Source organism: Eumetopias jubatus, unplaced genomic scaffold (assembly GCF_037043125.1).
Source record: "Eumetopias jubatus isolate StellerSeaLion01/CBP00866 unplaced genomic scaffold, mEumJub1_p1.0 scaffold_9, whole genome shotgun sequence".
Taxonomy (NCBI): Eukaryota; Metazoa; Chordata; class Mammalia; order Carnivora; family Otariidae; genus Eumetopias; species Eumetopias jubatus.
Genome location: NW_028274815.1, coordinates 118,308,228 through 118,329,816, shown reverse-complemented (window position 1 = coordinate 118,329,816; position 21,589 = coordinate 118,308,228). Strand labels below are relative to the sequence as shown.

Here is a 21,589-nt window from a genome sequence, read left to right as displayed (position 1 = left end):
CCCATGCTTCCCAGCCTCGGTGCCTGTGCTGACATTAGAAACCCTTCTTCATTTGGTTTCTAGAACATCACACTGTCTTGGGTTTCCTTCCACCTCACTGGTTGCTCTTTCTCGATCTCCTTGGCCGGACCCTCCTTTTCTCCCTGCCCTCTCTTAATATCAGAGTCCCCGAGTTTCAGCCCTTGGGCTACGTCTCTCCCTTAACTCCACCTGCTCCCTTGAGGAGCTTGTCCAGGTACATGGCTTAAATGGCCTTTCTTGCACATTGTGATGCTGTCCAGACTCTATCTAGAGGCTGACCCAGCCGCTCTGCCCTCCCTGCGGGCTGAGCCATCATCACTTCTTGCTTGGATTTTCACTGCAGGTTTCTTACCTGGCCTCCCTGCTCTGCTCTTGCACCTTTCCACCAAGCATCTTGCATTCGTAAGGGTACAAGGAGGTACCCCAGACGGCATATATTGCACATGGATGGCATCCCCCGGAGTTTTGTGATAGGGGCTTCTGTTGCTGCCCAGTAAGCTCAGCCGCTGCAGTGATCTCGTGAAACCGCATGTCAGGTGGGCGTCCCTCCTGGCTCCCATTTCACCCAGAGCAGAAGCCGAAGTCCCTACAAGTCCCGGGCCTGGGCGACCAGCCTTGTTCCCTGTACCTCTCTCACTTTCTCCCTGGCTCTCCTGCTTCCCTCACACAGACATGTTCCCACCTCAGGACCTTGGCATTTGCTGTGCCCTTTCCCCAGAATTCTCGACCTGCAGATGTTCACATGGCTTATTCTCTTAGCTCTTTCAGGACTTGGCCCGAATACCGTATCTCTCTGAGGCCCTCCTTGACTACCCACACGCAGCACACCCCAGCTACTTGGCTTGCTCTTGTTCCCCCGGGGCTCTTTACTGTGTGACATTCTAGACATTTAATGCCATTGCATACATTTCACTCATTTGTTTGTTTTCCTGCTACTGGAATGGTAGCTAACGGGGACAAAGGTTTTTGTCTGTCTTGTTCACTGGTGTATCTCCAGCTCCAGAAACAGGGCCCGGTGCATGGATGGTTTTCAGTAACTCTTTGTTGAGTGAATGATGAATCAGTGCCCCAGTCAGAAGCTAGCTTCCTTCTGCTTCATTCCCAGCCTGAACTAGTACCCTGGTTTCCTTGGCTGGCTCTGGACTTCTAAGCAGAATCCATCAGCAGTAAAGCCCCTCCTAGGACGGTTCCCTCTGTCCACCCCAACCTTTGGTTGCCTTTTCTATAATTATGGGGGTGCCCATGGCCCTTTTATTCCACCCACAGGGTCTACCTGTGGACCCAGCCTGTCAACATGGTTATTTCTGAGTAGCTCTCCAGGATGCCTCATGGCCCTTGGGGCAGAGGAGGTTGTGTGGGAGGACAGAAGGGCGTGCCTTTCCAGCTGTACTCCTAGGCCTTGATGGTGCCCAGGAGCCAGAGTTAAAATTTGGGAAATCAGTGTCCAAATAGAGTGCCTTTGATCCATCCTGGACCATCAACCCCCATTCTTTCTTCCTGCCTGGCTGTGTTGTACCCTTTCCATCTGGGCCGCTAGCCTGAATTCCCTCTCCTGATGGTCAGACTCCCAGGCATGACACCCTTCTAGCCCCCGTTGAATGTGGTTTTTTAAAAATAGGTAAATAGCATGAAGGAGCTGTACCTGCTAATGGAGGAAGAGGAATTAAATGCCCAGCATTCAGATAACAAGACCTGCGCAGGGGACAGCTGGACCCAAAACACGGTGCGTTCCCAGCCCCTTCCCAGTCCTGTCCTGCCCGTGCTTCCTTTGTCTGTTTAGTGATCACTTCCTGCCACTTTCCCTGACCTGTCTTGCATGGGGCACTGGAGCTGCAGAGGGTCATTGCCTGGTTACTGGCCCCAGATGCTGAGTGCTGTGGGGTTCAGAAATTATCCAGGGGCAGTGACAGCTGAGGGACGGCGTGGTCACATGCAGGAGAGCAGTTAATTCTGTCTGGAGTATAGGGGACAGTGTCACAGAGAACGGGTAAGAGATGGTGGGTTTCGAAGGATGAATGGGAGCTTGCATAACAGAGAGTGGGGAAAAGGCCCTTTGGACCTAGAGAACTGTGTGTGCAGAGGTGTGGCAGGGTATTCTGGGATTGGCTGCGGCTTGGGATGTACATAGTGGGGGTAAGGACATCAAGTTGGGGTCGAATGAAGAGAGGCCTTGTGGTCTGACCCCCAGATCAAGCCAGGGGGCAGAGAGAGCAATGGGGACAGGCTCCCAGGGTCATACACAATGAGCTTGGGTAGGTGGGAAACAGGTCATGGGCCAAGGAGAGAAGATGGGGACTGAGTCAGGCTGTCAGGGAGGCTGCATAGTTGGGATTCCCCATGTGGCCCACAGTGGGTCAGAGAGGCGCATCTGGGGCAAGGACAAAGACCCAGAGCCTAGAGTCTGCAGAAGCTTGAAGAAGCCAGGGCCTATCTCACATTTAGGCTGAATAATAATTGCTGTGACCTCAGGGGTTTTTTGTTCATGTGAGGCTGGGGCACATGTCAGCCTAGGAGGTGGCCAGGCCTGGGCTTGGCTGGGTGAGATGACCTGGGGAGGTCATGGGGTTTGCTCGAGACTGGGTAGAGTCCCAGGCCGGACTCTGGGTGAGTGTTCCCAGCACAGGCTCCCTTCCCCCCCCTCCGAAGCTCCTGACCCAGGCCTTGCCCCCATCTGCAGCCCAACGAGTATATCAAGACACTGGCCGACATGAAGGTGACACTGAAAGAGCTGTGCTGGCTGCTTCGAGATGAACGCCGTGGTCTGACTGAGCTCCAGCAGCAGTTTGCCAAGGCCAAGGCCACCTGGGAGACGGAGCGGGCAGAGTTGAAGAGCCATACTGCCCAGGTGAGTCCCCTATCTGTCAGAGACATTTCCCGCTTTGTGCCTCCGTCATCTAAGCCCTCACAGCTGTCAGATCTGAGAGCATGATGCCCCAGCCATGCTCCTAAGAAGCATAGGAACCCCTTTACCTCCTCTTTTGACCCAGAGAAGGCAAGAGATTTACCTTGAGGCACACAGCAAGGGTACCACAAACACTGGGGACCGGGAGTCACTGGGCCAAGGAAGGAAAGTGAAGGCAGATGGGCACAGGACATCACTGGCACATCTGCTGCACCCTGGGTTCAGGGGTGAAACCAGATGCTTAAATGCCTGTCTGCACCTGGTGACATCCTTCACGTGCATGGTCAGGCTTCTGCTGCCTGCTCTCCTCATTCGCTTCCCACGCCCATAAGGATCCCCTTCACTCCTTGCTCCCTGGCTTTGTTTTACTCCTTCCACACTAACTGGGGGACTCCCCTCCCCACAACCCAGTGTGACCACAGGAGCCTAACCGGGAGCCCTGGAGGTGTGGTCTCTGCTGTGTGCCCAGAGGCAAGTTGCTGCCCTCCTCTGGTGTGAAAAGTGAGAGGGTGGGTTTCCTCCCACTCAGAGGGAGTGCCCTGACCATCACCACCAAACCCACCTGCCACGACTCTTCAGGTCCCAGCTTCCAACAGGTCTGCCCTTGCTGCAGGCTGCCTTCCTGGGCATCATGGGCCCCGTGGGGGTGTGTACACTGATGGTCACTGCTGGACAAGTAACAAAACCAGCACAGAAGGGTTAAGTTTCTTTCCCAAGGTCACCCAGCTAGTAAGTAGCAGACCTGACTTTTGCTCCCCAAACCTCTGCCCCTCCTGGCTTCTCATTACCATGATCCCAACCTTCTTCCCAGTGCTCACAGACTTCTGGCTTCCCTGTCACCCTCTTTTCCTCTGACTGTTCCTGCTGCTCCCCAGACCCAGACATTCCAGGTGCCCCTACCCACCGGGAGGCTGACCGGCCCCTGTGGGGGCTAATATACCAGACCACAGCCTGGGGGATCTGGGGCACACTGATGGCTTGAGCCTGCATGTTTACGTCCTGCCACCCTGAGGCTCGGTGCCGTGAAGGCCGTCATACTGGACTGATTCACACATTCATTATGTGACTGTGGGTGCGTATCACTCCCCAACCGTAAACCCAGACCACTTGGGAGAGTTGATAAAATATGAGAAGCAATAACTAGGAAACTCTGCCATTTTGTGGCTGCGTGACCTGGGACAAATAATGTAACCTCTTTGAACCTCTTTCTCCTCTGCAAAATAACGTAAAAGGTAGCTGTCTTGCTAGATTTCACAAGGATGCTGAGATAATGCTTGAGCAAGGCCTGGCTGTGAGGAGGGCTTAGTTCTGCATGGGGTAGTGAGCAGGTGAGGGGTCTTCAGAGCAGAGCTCTCCCCCCCACCACCCCCTGCGGGTGCCTGAGAGGCAAGGAGGGTGGCCAGGGGGCCAGAGAGGAAGGGTCTCCTGGTGCCAGCCACCCAGTTTGCTCTTCCTTGTGCTGCAGATGGAGCTGAAGGCTGGCAAGGGGGCTGGGGAACGGGCAGCCCTGCAGCGGGAGCGTGAGGAGCAACAGCACCTGCTGGCTGAGTCCTACAGTGCCGTCATGGAGCTGACGCGGCAGCTGCAGATCAGTGAGCGCAACTGGAGCCAGGAGAAGCTGCAGCTGGTGGAGCGGCTTCAGGGTGAGAAGCAGCAGGTGGAGCAGCAGGTGAAGGAGCTGCAGAACCGCCTGAGCCAGGTGAGGCCTGCTCCAGCCACCAGGGGGACTCACTGTGGGAGAAGTCTGGGGCTGGGGTCGCCTTCAGTTATAGCTGGATCCAGGTGCTCAGAGACCGCACTAGGCGCTAGGTCTGTCTCTCTGCCATTCTCTCAGGCTTGCTTTCCTGTGTGCTTTATTCGTAAGCAAGCTGTCCTCGGATACGGTCACTGTTAGTTTTGTGCTCAGACCTTCCCGGCTTACCAAAGGCAATGGAAAGAGAGTTTTCCTTTTCCACGAGGCTTATTGGCCAGTTGTTAAGTCATGTGCCTACCCCTAGAGCCTACCGAACCCTGAAAATTTGGGGAATTTAGAGTCCTCCAACCAAAAGAGGGGGCATAGGAAAAAACCATCATTGACCATTACACCCTACTAGAGCTCACATCGTGTACCCAGGTGCTCCTTACCAAGCTTCTATGCGCCACTCTTTGACTTTTTTCCTTTGTTTTACTTTTTCTTTTAATTACTTAAATCAGGACTTCATCTTTATATAAGACCCAAATATTACAAAAGCATACTCCAACCCATTCCTTTCTTTTCTTGCTACTTAAATTTATATTCACAGAGATCGTTTTTTTTTCCTAATCAAGAATGTAATCGTGAGACACATATTGTTTATGCTGATTTAATGTAATCGTGAGATACGTATTGTTTATACTGATTTGCCTCTTTCATAAAGAGCTGCTCAGGACAGAGTGTAGGGGCCGGCCTCATTCCTAATGTGGGGCCCCCACACTAGGGGTGCTGCTTAGCCGACCTAGCTGGTCCAGGATTTGCAGCATGAAGTAGCGTAGTAGTGACAGCCGTTACTGGAGCAGACAGAAGGGCGTCTATAAGGATGCCTGTAAGTGGTTGCTTTCATGGTCATTTTCCAAATCCATCTTTTGGTGGCTCGGAGCTGCTGCCCACTGGGAAGCTGGTTCCTCGTCCATGACTGGGTCGTTCGAGCTACGAGCAGCGCCTGGGGACTGGCCCTGCCCAGAGCGAGGCCCCGCTCTCCAGCCTCGCCTGCCACTGACCATCCTCTTTACCCTTGCCCAGCTGCAGAAGGCCGCTGAACCCTGGATCCTGAAGCACTCAGACCTGGAGAAGCAGGACAATAGCTGGAAAGAGGTGAGTGGGGTAGCAGGCCGTTCGTATTCTCTTGGTTCCCGGCTGCACTGCCAAGTCCCTCACTTGTGAGGGATGTGACGGGGAGGAGGCTAACTCTGTCCCACAGGTCGCCCCCTTGCATTCTGGGCTCCTCAGTCCTGGGATCTATACCCCGTTGTTGCAGCCGATGGCTGGGGACTTGTGAGGAGCCGTCTGTCAGCTCCGTCCTCCCACGCCCAGGAGAGAGGCAGCTGTCTTGGTGCTCTTGGCCAGGTGCTTGCCCTCTCTTGGTTTTAGCTGTGCCTTTCTGAAAAGCAAGGCCGCTGAATAGCTGTGTGGTCTTGAGCGAGTCACTCTCTCCCTCTCTGGGCTCCAGTTGCCTCCGCGGTAAGATGAGAATCACATTCTCTGCTTTAGCCCACCCTCTCTTTGGAGACCAGTTAGGTCACTTTGGTAAAATTTGCTCCTAAGCCTCAGGGGCCTTGTCCACAGAGCAGCGTTCTCAGTAAACAAACAAGTGACCATAACGGCTCTTTGCTGAGGACGGCCCGAGGAGGTGGTGTGTTAGGAGATGTGGTTGCAAGCCACAAACACTAACTGTGGGGAACTGAGGCAGGAGAGGATTTAATTGGGGCTCAAGAGGGCTGGTGATGCAGGTTCAGAAAAACGGGTGCAAGTCCCAGGGGACCTGCTCTGGAACCAGGGGGAGATCAGCCCTGAGCAGGAACCTTGAGGTCACTGCTGTCACCACCATCAGAACTGTGGCCACCGTCTGCTTTGCTGCTGCCGCCACATTCAGAGTAACTTCTAAAAAGACTCTTTCTTTGGGGTTCTCTCTCGGAGCTCTGATTGGCCAAGCCTGGATCGCATACCCACGGAAGGAGTGTTAGACCCACTATAGCCAGAAACTGACCAGCAGGCATTCCGGATCGGTGCTGACCTCACTCCTGCTCTGTAAGAGGAGACTCAGGCGTGGGATCCTGGGTCAGCTCTTGTGTTGACCTCCTGTCCCCTTCCCTCGGTGCACTGGTGGCCAGAACTCACCCTTCCTGCCTCTCTTCCTTGACAGACACGGAATGAGAAGATTCTCGACAAGGAGGCGGTTTCTGAAGCTGACCTTGGGGGCACCGCCTTAAAAAGGTGCTGGCATCCCCTCCCCCTGCCCTGCCCTGCCGCCCCTCCCCTGCCTCGCCCTTCAGGCACCTCTCCCTGCTCCACCACTTTGCCTGGTTCTTTCCCTTGCCCCATGTGCCCACCATGGCACCTCAGCAGAGCTGGGAGAACCCTGGGATATGGTTTCTATGGAGCCAGAGCCCCTCAGGAGCCGGGAAGCTTGGGACAGTGAGAATTCCAGCCCGTGATTTTTCTTGTTTGTTTGATTGTGGACATGCATGAAAACCCGGGGCTCCACATATCCTCGCTTTGAAAGAAACTGTTCAGCTCCTCTTGGGGTTCCTTCTCCCTGCATCTGGAGTTAGGGGAATCAGGCTGGGTTTCTGTTCCTGGGATTACTGAGCAGCTTCCTCTGGGCCCGGCCCTGCGCTATGACCAGGGAGACCCCGGGGCTGTCGGGGCCATGTCTCCACTGTTAGGAAACCCATGAATAGAATGAGGGCGACAGGGGCGCCTGGGTGGCTCAGTCGTTAAGCGGCTGCCTTCAGCTCAGGTCATGATCGCAGACTCCTGGGATCGAGTCCCGCATCGGGCTCCCTGCTTCGCGGGAAGCCTGCTTCTCCCTCTCCCACTCCCCTTGCTTGTGTTCCTGCTCTCGCTGTGTCTCTCTCTGTCAAATAAATAAAATCTTTAAAAAAAAAAAAAAGAATGAGGGCGACAGAAGCCCATCAGAGCCATGAGAGCAACCTCAGGCCAGGCAGGCCAGGGTGGGAGGGTGGGCTCTGGAGTCAGAGGGCGGGGTTTGAACTCCCGCTCTGCCATTTCCAGGAGTGTGACCTTGGCTGATAGTTGACATCTCTCTCTAGTGGGAATAATAGGAGCTGTCTGCTAGAGTTAGTAGAGGGCCAAATGATCTGGCCTCTGAGATGTACTTACGTCCGCCTGGCACTTTTGGTCATCAGGCAACATGTGCCGGGTCTGTGCCAGAGATTTAGTGACATCTTATTTGGGTTCCCCCAAAAGCAAACACAGTATTCGAGAACTTGTCTCAAAGATCTTGAAACAAGGATCTGAGTGCAAATGGTTTATTTGGGAAGGGATTTGGGAAACACTGGAAGTGACCCGAGGAAGGGAAGGCAGCCAGTAAAGGGGGTGTTGTCATTCTGTGGACAACCGAAGCTCAGTTTCGCTGAGGAACTCTGGGAGCCAGGGTGGAACGTGCCACGCAGAGTTCTCCCACCCAAGGATCAAGGAGGCTGGGTACTGAGCCACCAGATCCGCCCATTGTTTGTTGAGGGCTGTGTCTAAGGGCCGAACTCTGATATTTGTCGCTTCCTCTGCTTGGAGGCCGAGTGCGCTCTTGCAGTCACAAGAAAGCCTTAGGCGGAGAATAGCAGGTGTGCAGAGTTTGCTGTGTTGGGTATGTAGGTGCAGGTGCCGAGGCGGCGTGGGGGAGGGCACCAACAGCATCTTCCACGAGAGGCGAGCAGGACGGTCGTGGTCCCAGCTCTCGTGCAGTGCGTGGACCAGGGAGGAAGACCAGAGCGCCTGCCCCCTCTCTGTTTTCTCCCACTAACAGTGCTCTTCCCTCCTCCACTCCTCCCAGGACCAAATCTGTTTCCTCCATGTCTGAGTTTGAAAGTTTGCTTGACTGTTCCCCCTACCTTGCTGGGGACGCGGCCCGCGGTAAGAAGCTGCCCAACAACCCTGCCTTTGCCTTTGTGGGCACCCAGCCGGTGGACCCGGAGAAGGATGCCCAGGAGCAGCCAGGGCTCTCGCCGCGGGACTGCAACCGCCTGGGCACCCTGGGCTGCCAGGAGCCGGCGGGGAGGCAGATGCAGCGCAGCTACACGGCCCCCGACAAGACGGGCATCCGTGTGTACTACAGCCCCCCGGTGGCCCGGCGCCTGGGCGTCCCCGTGGTCCACGACAGGGAGGGAAAGATCATCATCGAGCCCGGCTTCCTCTTCACCACGGCCAAGCCCAAAGAGTCGGCCGAGGCCGACGGGCTGGCTGAGAGCTCTTACAGCCGGTGGCTCTGCAACTTCTCACGGCAGCGCTTGGACGCAGGCTCAGGGGGCAGCCCGTCGGCGCCGGGGCCCGGCTTCCCAACGGCCCTGCACGACTTTGAGATGTCTGGCAACATGAGCGATGACATGAAGGAGATCACCAACTGCGTGCGCCAGGCCATGCGCTCGGGCTCACTGGAGAGGAAAGTGAAGAGCACGTCCAGCCAGACGGTGGGTCTGGCCAGCGTGGGCACGCAAACCATCCGCACTGTCAGTGTGGGCCTGCAGACCGACCCCCCCCGCAGCAGTCTCCACGGCAAGAGCTGGTCACCCCGCAGCTCCTCGCTCGTGTCCGTGCGCAGCAAGCAGATCTCCTCTTCCCTGGACAAGGTGCACTCGCGCATCGAGCGGCCATGCTGCTCCCCCAAGTACGGCTCGCCGAAGCTCCAGAGGCGGTCAGTGTCCAAGCTGGACAGCGCCAAGGACCGCAGCCTCTGGAACCTGCACCAGGGCAAGCAAAACGGCTCAGCCTGGGCCCGCTCCACCACCACGCGGGATAGCCCCGTGTTGAGGAACATCAATGATGGGCTGTCCAGCCTCTTCAGTGTGGTGGAGCACTCAGGGAGCACAGAGTCTGTCTGGAAACTGGGCATGTCCGAGGCCCGGGCCAAGCCTGAGCCTCCAAAGTATGGCATCGTGCAGGAGTTCTTCCGCAATGTGTGTGGCCGAGCGCCAAGCCCCACCTCTGTGGCAGGGGAGGAGAGCACCAAGAAGCCGGAGCCCCTCTCCCCTGCCAGCTACCATCAGCCAGAAGGCATGGCCAGGATCCTGAACAAGAAGGCAGCCAAGTCAGGTGGCAGCGAGGAGGCCAGACTCTCGGTGCTCCCCCAGGTGGGGAAGGATGGTGTCCCCCGGGATGGAGATGGAGCCACAGCCCTTCCCAATGAGGTAGGTGGGTGGGGTCTACTCTTCTTCTTGGGATGGGGGAGGTTGACTTATAAGGTCCAAACTCTCTTGGTTTTCAAACTCAGGAATATGGTTGTGTGTTTCAAAAAGTCCTTTTGCTGGTCTGGAATGGGGGTGAGGGGGCACCTGGCTGGCTCAGTCGATAGAGCATGTGACTCTTGGTCTCAGGGTCATGAGTGCAAGCCCTATGTTGGGCATAGAGTCCACTTAAAAGTAAATAGATAGATAGATAGATAGATAGATAGATAGAACGGGGGTTAGAAGACCCCAGACCTGGAACAACAGCCTGATGGACACATGGTCTGAATACCAAGAGGTGAGTGAGCGAGGCTTAACTAGCTGCTTTACCACCACACACCAGAGATTGCTAGCATCCCCTCCAGGGAAGAGGTGTCCTCGCTGCTCTCCTGCATTGGTGTGCTGGAGTCGATGAGGGCTAATTGTGTGCATCTCTGTGTTCAGTAAAACACCTTGGCACCTTGAGAGTGGCCACAGTGGGAGGATTTACACCATGCAAATTGACAAATGCTCCAAATCAGGGCTTCTCCCCTCATTCCTGGAAAACTAGTTATTAAACATTTTCCAGCACACCCCCGCCCCCCCCAAGACTCTGTGCCTAAGCGCTTCCATTTTCTCTGAGAATCTTTTGCTGTACATCCCACTCCTGATACCAATTTCAGATTTGGTTAAGGATTATTTGCATGTTAGTGAAAGAATGCATATAAGTTAGTTTTGAAGAAAGGGAAATGGTGGAGTATCTTATGGATCCCAAATGCAAGGACCTTAAGGTCTCAGACTTCTCTGTCTCCCTCTCCTTTCCCTTGAGCTTTGTTTTCTCTAATGTCTGCTTTCTTCGTCTGTCTCTCTCTGCTGCATTTGCGTGAATGGTCCCAGCTCTGCTTTTATAACATCTTCTAATTCAAGTACCTAAGAGAGACTGACTCAGCTCCCTCTCTCCCAATTCCACATTCCTAGAAGAAAGAAGAAACTGTGATTGGTCTCCGTTGAGTCCAGTGTACCCCCCATGGTCTAATCAGCTGTGGTCAGGGGTGGTATCATGTGGCCTGCAGTGCACTCAGTAAAGGTCGTAGGTGGGGGCACAGAGAGGTGGCATGGGCTAGGACTGACCCATTTGTATGTATTGTATGTTTAGGTGCTTTCTAGTTTTTCCCTATCAGACATAATGATGTGGTGGACATCTTGGTGCAAGAACATTTGTCCACATTTTGGATTATTTCCTTAGGTTTAAGTTGCAGAAATGGGATTATAGGCTAAAAGAATATAAGAATTTTAAAGGCATTTGATAAATATTGCCAAATTGTTTTTTTAAAGATTAAAAGAAATTTTTTTATTAGCTTCAGAGGTAGAATCTAGTGATTCATCTGTTGTTACCACACCCAGTGCTCATGATATCAAGTGCCCTCCTTAATGCCCATCCCCTGATTACCCCATCTCCCACCCACCTCCCCTCCAGCAACCCTCAGTTTGTTTCCTAGAGTTGAGAGTCCCTTATGGTTTGCCTCCCTCTTGATTTTCATCTCTACACACATATGTACACAGACACACACACACACACAGCCTATTGGTTCTGTTTCTCTAGATAACCCTAATATAGTGGGTGTATTTAGTCTATGAGACTTCAGTAAGATGTATTTTTATGATATGTTCAGTATGTACATTAAACTGAAAGTTTTTTTAAGTATAGACGGCTGGTTGAGAGTATGGAGAAATAAAACATTAACCACAGGGGCGCCTGGGTGGTTTAGTCAGTTAAGCATCTGCCTTCAGTTCAGGTTGTGATCCTGGGGTCCAGGGATAGAGCCCCATGTCAGACTCCCTGATAAGCAGGGAGCCTGCTCCTCCCTCTCCCTCTGCCCTCCCCTCCCCCACTCATCCTCTCTTTCATGTGCACTGTCTCTCTCAAATAAATATATAAATAAATATCTTCAAACAAACAAACCACTAGCCACATACTACTAGAGGCTGTAGAAATTGGGTACACTCTTTTGAAAGACAGTTTGATGGGGCACCTGGCTGGCTCAGTCAGTGGAGCATGGAACTCTTGATCTCAGGGTTGTGAATTTGTCCTGTGGCTATACTAAAAAAAAAAAAATTTTTAACCAGTAGGCTATGTGTGTGTGTGTGTGTCTGCGTCTGTGTCTGTGTCTGTGTCTGTATACATGTGTTTTTATAGAGAGAAACAGATTTATTATAAGGAATTGGCTCCCACAGTTACAGAGGCTGACATGTCCTAAGATCTACAGGGTGAGGTAGCAAGCTGGAGACCCAGGAGAGCTGATGGTGTATTCCAGTCTGAACTCAAAAACCTGAGAACCAGGAGAGCCAGTGATGTCATTCCAGGACAGCATATGTAGCTAATGTAGTTCTAGTCCTAAGGCCATCAGGCAGGAATAATTCTTTCTTATTCAGGGAGAGTCAGCCTTTTGTTCTATTCAGGCCTTCAACTGAATAGGTGAGGCCCACCCACATTCTAGAGGGCAGTCTGCTTACTGATTTAAATGTTAATCTCATCCAAAAGCAACCTCACAGAAACTCTCAGGATAATGTGTGACCAGATATCTGGGCACCCTGTGGCTCAGTCAAGTTGACACAGAAAATTAACCATCACACCCATAGAACCATGTACATAAAAGAGACAAGTATACAAGCTGGCTGTATTTTGAATGTTGATTTTATTTTATTTATTTTTTTAAGATTTTATTTATTTATTTGACAGGGAGAAACAGAGAGAGAGAGGGAACACAAGCAGGGGGAGTGGGAGAGGGAGAAGCAGGCTTCCCGCCGAGCAGGCAGCCTGATGTGGGACTCGATCCCAGGACCCTGGGATCACGACCTGAGCCGAAAGCTTAGGTCTTAACGCTTAACGACTGAGCCACCCAGGCGCCCCTGAATGTTAATTTTAAAGTTGATCCAAATTTTTTTCAGTATGTAAAATGTGCATGTTACCCATTGACCCAGTAGTTCTTCTAGGAACGTATCCTATGGAAATATTCACAGAGGTGGGAGAACATTGTATCAATAAATGTATGGCATTATTAATAAAAATTGCTAACATTTACTGAATACTTAATAGGCCCTATGCCAAATGCTTTGCATATCATTTTTTATTTGAACCTCACAACAATTTTGAGAAAGGTATCATGTCCTTATCTTAGAAGGAAATAAAGGTTCAGAGAGGTTAAGTAACTTACCCAGGGTCACACAGCTGGTAAGTGGCAGGGCTGGGATTTCAACCAAGCAATCTAGTTCTATAGCAGCACTTTTAACCATTATTGGTGGTGTGTTGATAATAGTAAGAAATGAGAAACTGCCTAAAATGCACGTAAAACATGAATTGGATAAATAAATTAAGGTATTTCCATTCAGTAGAGTAGTATATAGCCACTAAAAAGAAGGAAATCTAGGTATACATAGTGACAGAAAAGTGTTTGTTTTGCAGTTATGAAAGAGGCAGTAGGAGATGATGTCATTTTGATAAATGTATGCTTGTGCAATGTTGAGAATTTATCTTTGATGGACAAGATGATGTCATTTTGATAAATGTATGCTTGTGCAATGTTGAGAATTTATCTTTGATGGACAATGTCCACTTCTCTGTATATCCCAGAATTCATTACATTCTGGGATGTTATTTATGAATATTTATTATTCTAAGAGGAGAAAGACAATTTTAAAAAATTGGTCAAGAGAGGGGCCATAGCCCCTGGGAACTGGTCCCCAGGCACGCTGAGTCCCAATTCCTTGCCCGGGCAACCACGCAGCCCCTGGGCGGTCATTGCCTCTTGGCTCCTCCTGATTTCCTCCTCCCTTCTCCTAGGATGCTGTTTGTGACTGTAGCACCCAGTCTCTCACCTCCTGCTTCGCCCGGCCATCCCGCTCTGCCCTCCGCCACTCTCCTTCCAAGTGCCGGCTGCACCCTTCAGAGTCCGGCTGGGGTGGGGAGGAGAGGGCAGCTCCCCCCAGCGAGTGACAGAGCAGCCGGGCTCCCCACCTCAACCAGCCCATTTCCTGGATTTCCGAAGGGAACCCACAAGGAGGAGCCGAGGCAAGGGGCCCGTGTGCTCAGCATCGTCTTGCTCTGGATGAACAGCAGCTACACCACTGCCAGAGAACAGCTTTCCCATCCAGGTAAAGCGGGGTCTCCTGCTGACTGGCTGGGTGGTGATCCCGGACTTCCCAGGGGAAGGCAGTCGGTGGGAGAAAGACCACACCTAGGCTTCGGAGGTGGCTCCAGAGGGATCCCTTGGGAGCAGTCCGTTCGGAGAGCTTCGCCTGGTTCTGCCCACAGCCACTTCTCAGAAGAGCCAAGGAAAGGATACACTTGTGGCCATGCTCCTCAGGGAAAAGCATTCACAGATGTTCCCTGCCAACCATGTCCACCTTCATGGGGAGGAAACACCGATTACAAGAACGTGGGGTTCCTGGTGGAGCTGAGCTGGGCATCATCCCCATCCCTTCCTTCCCTCCACTGCTTCCTCCTCTCAGCCCCGCTGCTCTGGATCGCTGTGGCCCAGCGGGTATGATAGGGCAGTAGCCAGGGCCAGGTTATCGGCCTGGAATCCTGGGGTGCTGGATCTCCCTGCCCGTAGCCTGGATGCAGCAAGGACTGGAGAATGAGGTGGAAACGTGTGGGGCTCCGGGTTGGGTAGCCACTGGAACTGCCTCCCTCGTCAAGGTGATTTGGGGGGGCACCAGCCTTCCCAGGACAGAAATAGGTAGAGTCAGTTTCAAGACCTGGTGCACAGATAAATGCCTAAATGCCCACTGCCTTGATCGCTGGGGTCTCTTTTCCCAACACCCTGGAGGGGCGCCACATCTCCACTGCGTTTACATCCTGTGGCTGGTGGAGGGCAAAGCTATTCCCAATGAGAGACTCCCAGTTGGCCACGCCAGGCCAAGGAGCACTCCCAGAGGCCGGTGACCCCAGGACACGGCAGTGGATGGGGGCCTGGAAACACATTTCTTGCCTCGGTTGTTTATTTGAATTTTTCTTACTATAAATATTTAAGGTGGTTTTACTTTATTTTAATAATTTAATTTACCCCAGAGTCCCTAAGGTAATTTATTGGAGGTCGAGACATGTATTTTTGCCACTGGGACAAAGTGAGGCTTCTAACACAATGAGCAGGCATGGGGTTCCCCCACGCAGACGAGGCAGCTCGGCCGCTGAGCTTGGGTCTCCTGGTCAAGTTTAGTCTGCTTCCCCAGCTGACAAGCCCGGCAGCTTGCTCCCCAATTCTGCTGACCATCTGGCCTCAGAGCACTGCTTTTCACTCACTGGTACTTGGCCAGCCCCCAGCAGTCAGTCTGCAAACCCTGGCTGACAGGGTGGGGGGCTGGGCCGACATCCCCACTTCCCAAACATTCTCCATCTGCCCTCTCATTTTGCTCCTCCCTCTGAAACCTTTTTTTTTTTTTTTATGAGTCAAACCCAGATTACTAAGGTTCTATCAAGAGCATGGAGATCTCTCCAAGTTCCCCAAGTGAGAACTCACAGGAAAACAGGACTGAACTTCGAGAATGTTGTTTATTGCAGCTTTGCACATGGACCTGAGAGTATCTGCCAGCCTGCCTCAGCTCTCACCACCTGCCAGCCTTCTCACCAGCCTCTTTCCTTAGCCTTATGGCCTCTCTTGGCCCCTCTTCCGGCCCCAGCTCCGCTGCCTGCGCTTCCCCACGTCCCACGTGAGCTGCCTGAGCCATCGGACGTACTGCAGTTTGGCGGGAAAGGCCTCAGATGGCCTCTCCCTTGGTGCCACCAGTGAACCCGTGTCGGTTGCACACACGCCTGCCACACGTGAACCCCCTGCCGTTGGCTGGGGGCCCAGAGTGGAAATACCAGAATGAAGCAGCTTGTCTGTGGAATGCAGGAAGACCAAAAGCCAGCAGCTTTGTGAGTTTGCCCCCAGGACTCAGGAGACACATCTACAATCCCACCTGCTCCTAGTTCTGCCCTTTCAGGGTCACCTGGACAAGTTACCCAAAGTCCTTCATCTCCATTCCCTACAGGCATAATGCGAGGGTCATGGCAGTCTGATCAGGTCCTTGCTCATGCCATAGTGACTTGTGTGGGCAGAGCAGGCTGGCCACGGGAGCCATGGGCCAGTCCCCCGCCCCGGGATGCTACTGCTCCCACTCAAAAGGTCAGGGGGTCCCTACAAGGTTATCTCCAGGTGAGGGGACTCACACCAGGCCACATGCCACCAGAGGCCTTCTGCCACCTCCCCAAGCTATGGAGGGCCAGGGAGGCTTCACTCCCAGCCTTGGGGAGAAATCCTCGTGAGACCTGAGGCCTACGGACCGCTCAGCCTTACCATCACCCTCGTCCAACGCTGTCCTTACACTTTTCTTGTCTCGGCACCTGGCCACCCGGCCCCCAGCTGCTGTCAGAGGCTCCGGATCTTGGTTTTCAGTGAAGTCCTTGAGTGTCTACTTCCTGCATTCCACTGTGCAAGGCCACTCATCACTGTTCCTACAGAAGCCTCTGGACGTGGGGCTCGATGGGGTTGAAAATGTTATGTGTAAATACTGGTTTGGTTTGATTTTTAGCATTTTAATTAGTAACTGGTTGTGTTTTCTTTTTTGGGGTGGGGGGGTTGGTTTGTAAAAACTCTCTACTCTTTTGGAATGTAATCTCTAAGTTTGTTTGTTTCTTCAAATGCCTTTTAAGTCTTGGTAACATTCCCAAAGCAGAAAACTGCCTGCCCCACAGTGGGGATTCCCCTGGAGCACGGGGGTCCCAGGAAGGAACGCTGCCCTTCTTCCCTTTCTCCCCTTCCTACTTCTCCTCCACCACTGGACTCCCAGCCCTTCCTCCTCTTCTTTCTCCCTGACCTCCTCTATTCTTCTTCCTTTTCCACCATCTCCACTCTCTCCAACCAAGGTCCCAAGGAACCCTGGGGTCCTAACGCCCTACAGATCACTGGGCTTGGATCTGTCGTGTCGGCACCAGTTGGTGGGGGGGAAGTGGGGGGCCAGTTGCCCCGGTTGACCCTGAACTGGACAACCTCACGTTTCTTATGTCCGACCTCTTCCCAGAGCCAAACTTGACCCTCCTGGGGGCAATGATGTCTGTATTTGAAATGAAAATCAGACCACTTTGGCACATCAGTGGCTCCTAGATCTTGTGTGCACAAGGCATCTGTGTCCAATTCCTGTCCCCCTCTTTCCCTCCCAGGTCATTCCCCACCAAAGGCTGACCAAATTAAAAATACCTCCAAGACGTCTTGCTTTCCCTGAACTCGAAATAGATCCCACCTCTTGGTCTTCCCAGGGACGCTCCTCTCCCAGCTGCTTCCCCAGCTGACAAAGTCAGGGACCCAAAGACTTCACCCTCCCACATGCTGACTGTCACGTGGTTCCATCATACCCACCCCTATGCACCTTTCATGGTTTCATCACCCAGCCTGTTCTCCTCTTGCCCACCCAGCTTCCAGGCTCTTCCTCCCTCTCCCCTCCCATCCAGAATGTCCCCCACCTTCCAACCTCACCAGCCCCCCCAGGCTCCCACTACCTCTTCACTCATACTAATAATCATCCCCTGCACACCCCGCCTAGAGTACTCTGCTATCTAGAAATTGCTCCCCTATCCCACATCTGCTTCAGACCTTTCAGGGACAGCTCTGGGAGGAAGCCTTGGCAGGACAGGGGTTAGTGCAGATCAGGAGACTGAGGTGCAGGGCTCATCCCAGAGTCACCTAACTGGGAAGTCATCGAACCTAGACTAGGACCTGGGTCCATCGGATCCCCCAGCCCAACTCGGTCCTGCTTGCTGTGTAAACCCACTGCCCCACTGGGGACTTTTTTTTGTGGGTACAGGACACCCCGAATATGCCACTCACTACCTAACCCAGACTTGAAACCATGCAACCATCACCACTAACCATTCCTAGAACTTTTTAATCACCCAGGCTGAAACCCTGTACCCGCTGAACAATAAATCGCCCCCTCCCCAAGTCCCTGGTAACCTCTACTCCACTTTCTGTTTCTATGAATTTCCCTCACCTAGGTAGGTCATATAAATGGAATCACACAATATCTGGACTTTTGTGTCAAACCTCCTCACCTTTTTAGATGAAAAATTGGGCCCAGAGAAGAGAGTGGCTCACCCAAGTAAACCCACAGTAAACTAAAGGCACAGTCAAGACCAGAACGCTGGTTTCCTGACTCCTAGCAGATCCCGCATCCCCAGTGGTGAATGAGACCCCACTCTGCCATTCCGTCCTCTTGGTCGAGCCCCTTCCTCTCTCTGGGCTCAGTCTGTTCGCTCCCCTCCCCCCACCCATCCTCCTCTGTTAACCATCGTCCTCCAAAGCTTCCCCTCCTCCTGCCTCCTTTTCTCGGCCAGTTCTCACCAACATACCAAGTCGCCCTGACCCGTACGTAGCCAGGTTTTTCTCAAGTCCCAAGCTTGCTTTAGCACCCATCCCTCAGCCCTCCCAGAACAGCCTCTCCAGCTCTGCTCCCTGCCATGGACTTCCCTGCTACCTCAGCAACCCCTCCCTGCCCCCTCGGGCTCCCACTCCCGTCCTGTCCCGGAAGCACCTGCGTCTTTGGTTGCCCGACTCCGACGTTTGCTGTCATAGCTGGTGGTGTTTCCTGGGTTCTGTTTTATTTATTTTGCATTTTCTCACACTAAAGGAGGCACCTTTCCAACACCTCAGAGAGCATCAGCCTTGCCAGCCCTTCTCACTGGGCTTGGCCCCAGCGACCTCCCAGCCCAGCGGGACATCTCCTAGGTCCACTGTTGAACCACATTATCTTCTCTGTCCCCAACGTCAGGACCCCATCACTGTCAACTGTTGTGGGGGGCAGGGCTTGAATCCCTCCTTCTGGGCTCCTGTACCCTACCCAGTCCTGCCTAGCCTTGTTTGTAAAGAAGATGCAGCCTGGCTTGTGTTCTTCTGTCCCTAGGTCATTCATCCATTGGTCTGTCCGTTTGACACCCCACCATCCTCTCTGCTCTCCCCTGGGCCTCGCTGCCTCCAGAACAGCTTGTCCTGGCTTTACCCCTTACCCCTCTCAACAGTGTTTGAAGTTCGCGAAGTCCACAGACCCAAAAACCAAAGGGGACGTAGTGCTGGGCCTGCATTCCCCGGACCAGGGCTCCTCCCCAGTACCTGCTACTCTTCCCTCACCCTCCTTGGACCCTCGTTTATCCCGTCAGCCCTGTTTCCCTCCCTTCCTGCCCTTTACCAGCCCACGGGACCTCAGGCCCTAAAGGAAGGAGCTCTGGTTTCCTCGAAGCATCCTTGAAGGGTCGAGGTAGTCAGGGCCTGGATGTGTTGTCACACTCCATTCGGATACCAACTCAAACTGCTCCTGGGAAGAAGAACCTCAGCCGGGAATCTGGAGACCCTGCCCAAGTCTGGGAAGATCTCTGGCTGGTTCTGTGAGCCTCCCCATTCTGTGATTTTTATGATGAGCACCAGGATTACCCCTAGGGCCCCAGAACACCCCTTGTGTTTTGGGATCCTACATCACCATCCTCTCTCCCCTGGACCCTGGTATCCTGGCTCCTCTCTCTACTCTGCCTCTGATCTCTGTGCCTTAGTTTACTTCTCCGCACAGGGGGCTCACCACAAGACTGTTTCCAGCAGCTTTCCGGGTATTTTGGTGCCTCTAAGGTTGGGCCTTGCCAGCCGTGGCCCAGCTCCCTGTCACTGCCTCAGGACACCGAGTTGCTGAGGATGAGGTGCCTGGAGGTTCTCAAAGCATCTGGAGCATCACCTGGGAACTTGACAGAAATGCAGAGTGCTGGCCCTACCCAAGACCTGCAGAATTAGAAATTCTGGTGTGGGGCCCAACAAGCTGGGGTTTAACAAGCCCTCCAGGTGATTCTCATATAACAGGACTTGGCCAACTGCTGATCTACATAGCAATCCATGCGGCCTGGTGAGGGACTGAGGCTGGCCCAGACCAAGAACAACTGGAAAATCCCAGCCTCATCTGGATGCCTGAGAGATTGGGAATGCTCCCTGCCCACCCCTCCCTGCCAAAAAAAAACACAACTGTGTCCTTTTCCTGGACGCTGGAGGGCAGGGAAAAGGCTACAGTTTTCCTTTCCCTGCCTCTGGCTTGGTTCCAGTTCTGTTCTCAAAAGGCCGTGTAGGGTTGTGCTAGCCAGGCAGCAGGTGGGAGTCCTAGGGGAGAGGGGGAGGGCAGGAGATAAAGACCCTGACCATGTATCCCTTGGAAACCTCACCACAGGCTCATGACCTCTCTTCAAGTAGTAAGAAAACTAACTCCTCAAGGAAAGACTCCTAAATCCCTAGCTCCTCCTCCTCTTCCTCCTCCCACCTCCAGGGAGACACAAGTAGACAGTGTCAAAAACCAGCTCCAACCCCCAGCAGTTGAGGAAGAGAGCCAGAAACTGTCCTCTCATCTTGGCCCCCGTCCCCAACCCCTGCCAATACTGTGAAGCCCCCCCCACCCTTCCTGCCCAGCCTGGTTTCTTGGTGAGGGTCCTGGGCCCTAGGGGACCCCCAGGGAAAGGCCCTCGGGAGGGAAGGGACCAAGGCCATCCTTGGGCCAAACTGTCTGCCTCTCCTGTCCACTGTTCTCTCTTCCCCACTTGTCTTCAGAAGGCTCCTTCCCAAGATGGATTGGGTGCTAGGACAACTGGCCCAATCCTCCAGCTCTCCCTGCCCGTGTCTTATTTCAGACATGAGAATAACTGTACAGTGTAAACTTACAAAAGGTTTTTAATGGTTGTAGATTGGAAATAAAGTATGTCATATGCACAGTTTCCATGGATTTGGCCTCCTCTCTGATTTCTCTTGCAGGGTGGGTGGGGTCCCCATCAGATTTGAAACCTGACTTTACCCCCCCCACACACACACACAGCCCAGTTGCTTGGGAAGGCGGGAGCCCTGGGAATGTCACAGTCAGCTGGCTAGTTTGGGGTCACTTGGGAGAGGCCACCAGGGGTTCTGGATACTGATTCCTTACACGTCAGAGTCTCCTTTGGAGTGTGATATGACCACTGAGAAACCTGCAGAGTGTTCAAAAATGTTAACTTTCTACAAAAAGAACTTTTACAAATGTATCATGAGGGAAAAAAGAGTGCACTTTAGACATGGGTCAGTTATTTATTACATTATAATTAATTGGCCCAAAACATTTATTAGATCACAGGTGCTGTCAATCAGGAATTTGGGAGCTAGGTAGTTCTGACTGAGCTAGGTGTCTCAAAGAGGTTGTAGTCAAACATCAGGCTGCAGTCATGTGAAGGCTTGACTTGGGCTAGAAGATCCATCTGCAACGTGGCTCACTCATATGCCTGGCAAGTCAGTGTTGGCAGGAGGAGGCCTCAGTTCCTCTCCACATAGACCATAGCGCTGCTTGAGTATCCTCACAACATGGCGGCTGGCTTGCCCTAGAGCAAGTCATCTATAAGAAAGCAGGGTAGAAGTCACAATGTCTTTTATGACTAAACTTTGAAAATCACACAGTCATTTCTGCAGTATCTTACTGGTTATACAGATCAGCTCTACTCAGTGTGGGAGAGGAACACACAGGGCATGAATACCAGGAAGCAGAGATTATTGGGGACCACTTTGGAAGCTGGCTATCCTATGAAAAATCTACATCTCTCTCTCCCTCCCTCTCTCTTTTTACTCGGGGATGAGATGTGTATGGAGGGGCTAACAAGAACTAAGTTTGTGCTAGGCATTGAGAATGCAATAGATAGGCCTGGAAGACAGGAAAGCAAATGTCAATGGCAGGGGGGAACCCAGGGTGTTCAGG

General features: G+C 52.9%; 1 protein-coding gene across 1 annotated transcript in view; it reads left to right on the top strand.

Moving 5' to 3' along the window:
* Nucleotides 1–20,596, top strand: part of MTCL2 (microtubule crosslinking factor 2) — a 69,225-nt gene extending 48,629 nt beyond the window's left edge. Inside the window, exons 9-15 of the mRNA XM_028118941.2 lie at nt 1,640–1,744; nt 2,699–2,866; nt 4,389–4,622; nt 5,682–5,753; nt 6,802–6,872; nt 8,452–9,802; nt 13,659–20,596. Of these exons, the coding sequence (XP_027974742.2) occupies nt 1,640–1,744; nt 2,699–2,866; nt 4,389–4,622; nt 5,682–5,753; nt 6,802–6,872; nt 8,452–9,802; nt 13,659–13,811 (2,154 nt within the window). The 3' untranslated portion in view covers nt 13,812–20,596. The remainder of the gene's footprint in view (nt 1–1,639; nt 1,745–2,698; nt 2,867–4,388; nt 4,623–5,681; nt 5,754–6,801; nt 6,873–8,451; nt 9,803–13,658) is intronic.
* The last annotated feature ends 993 nt before the right edge of the window (nt 20,597–21,589 follow it).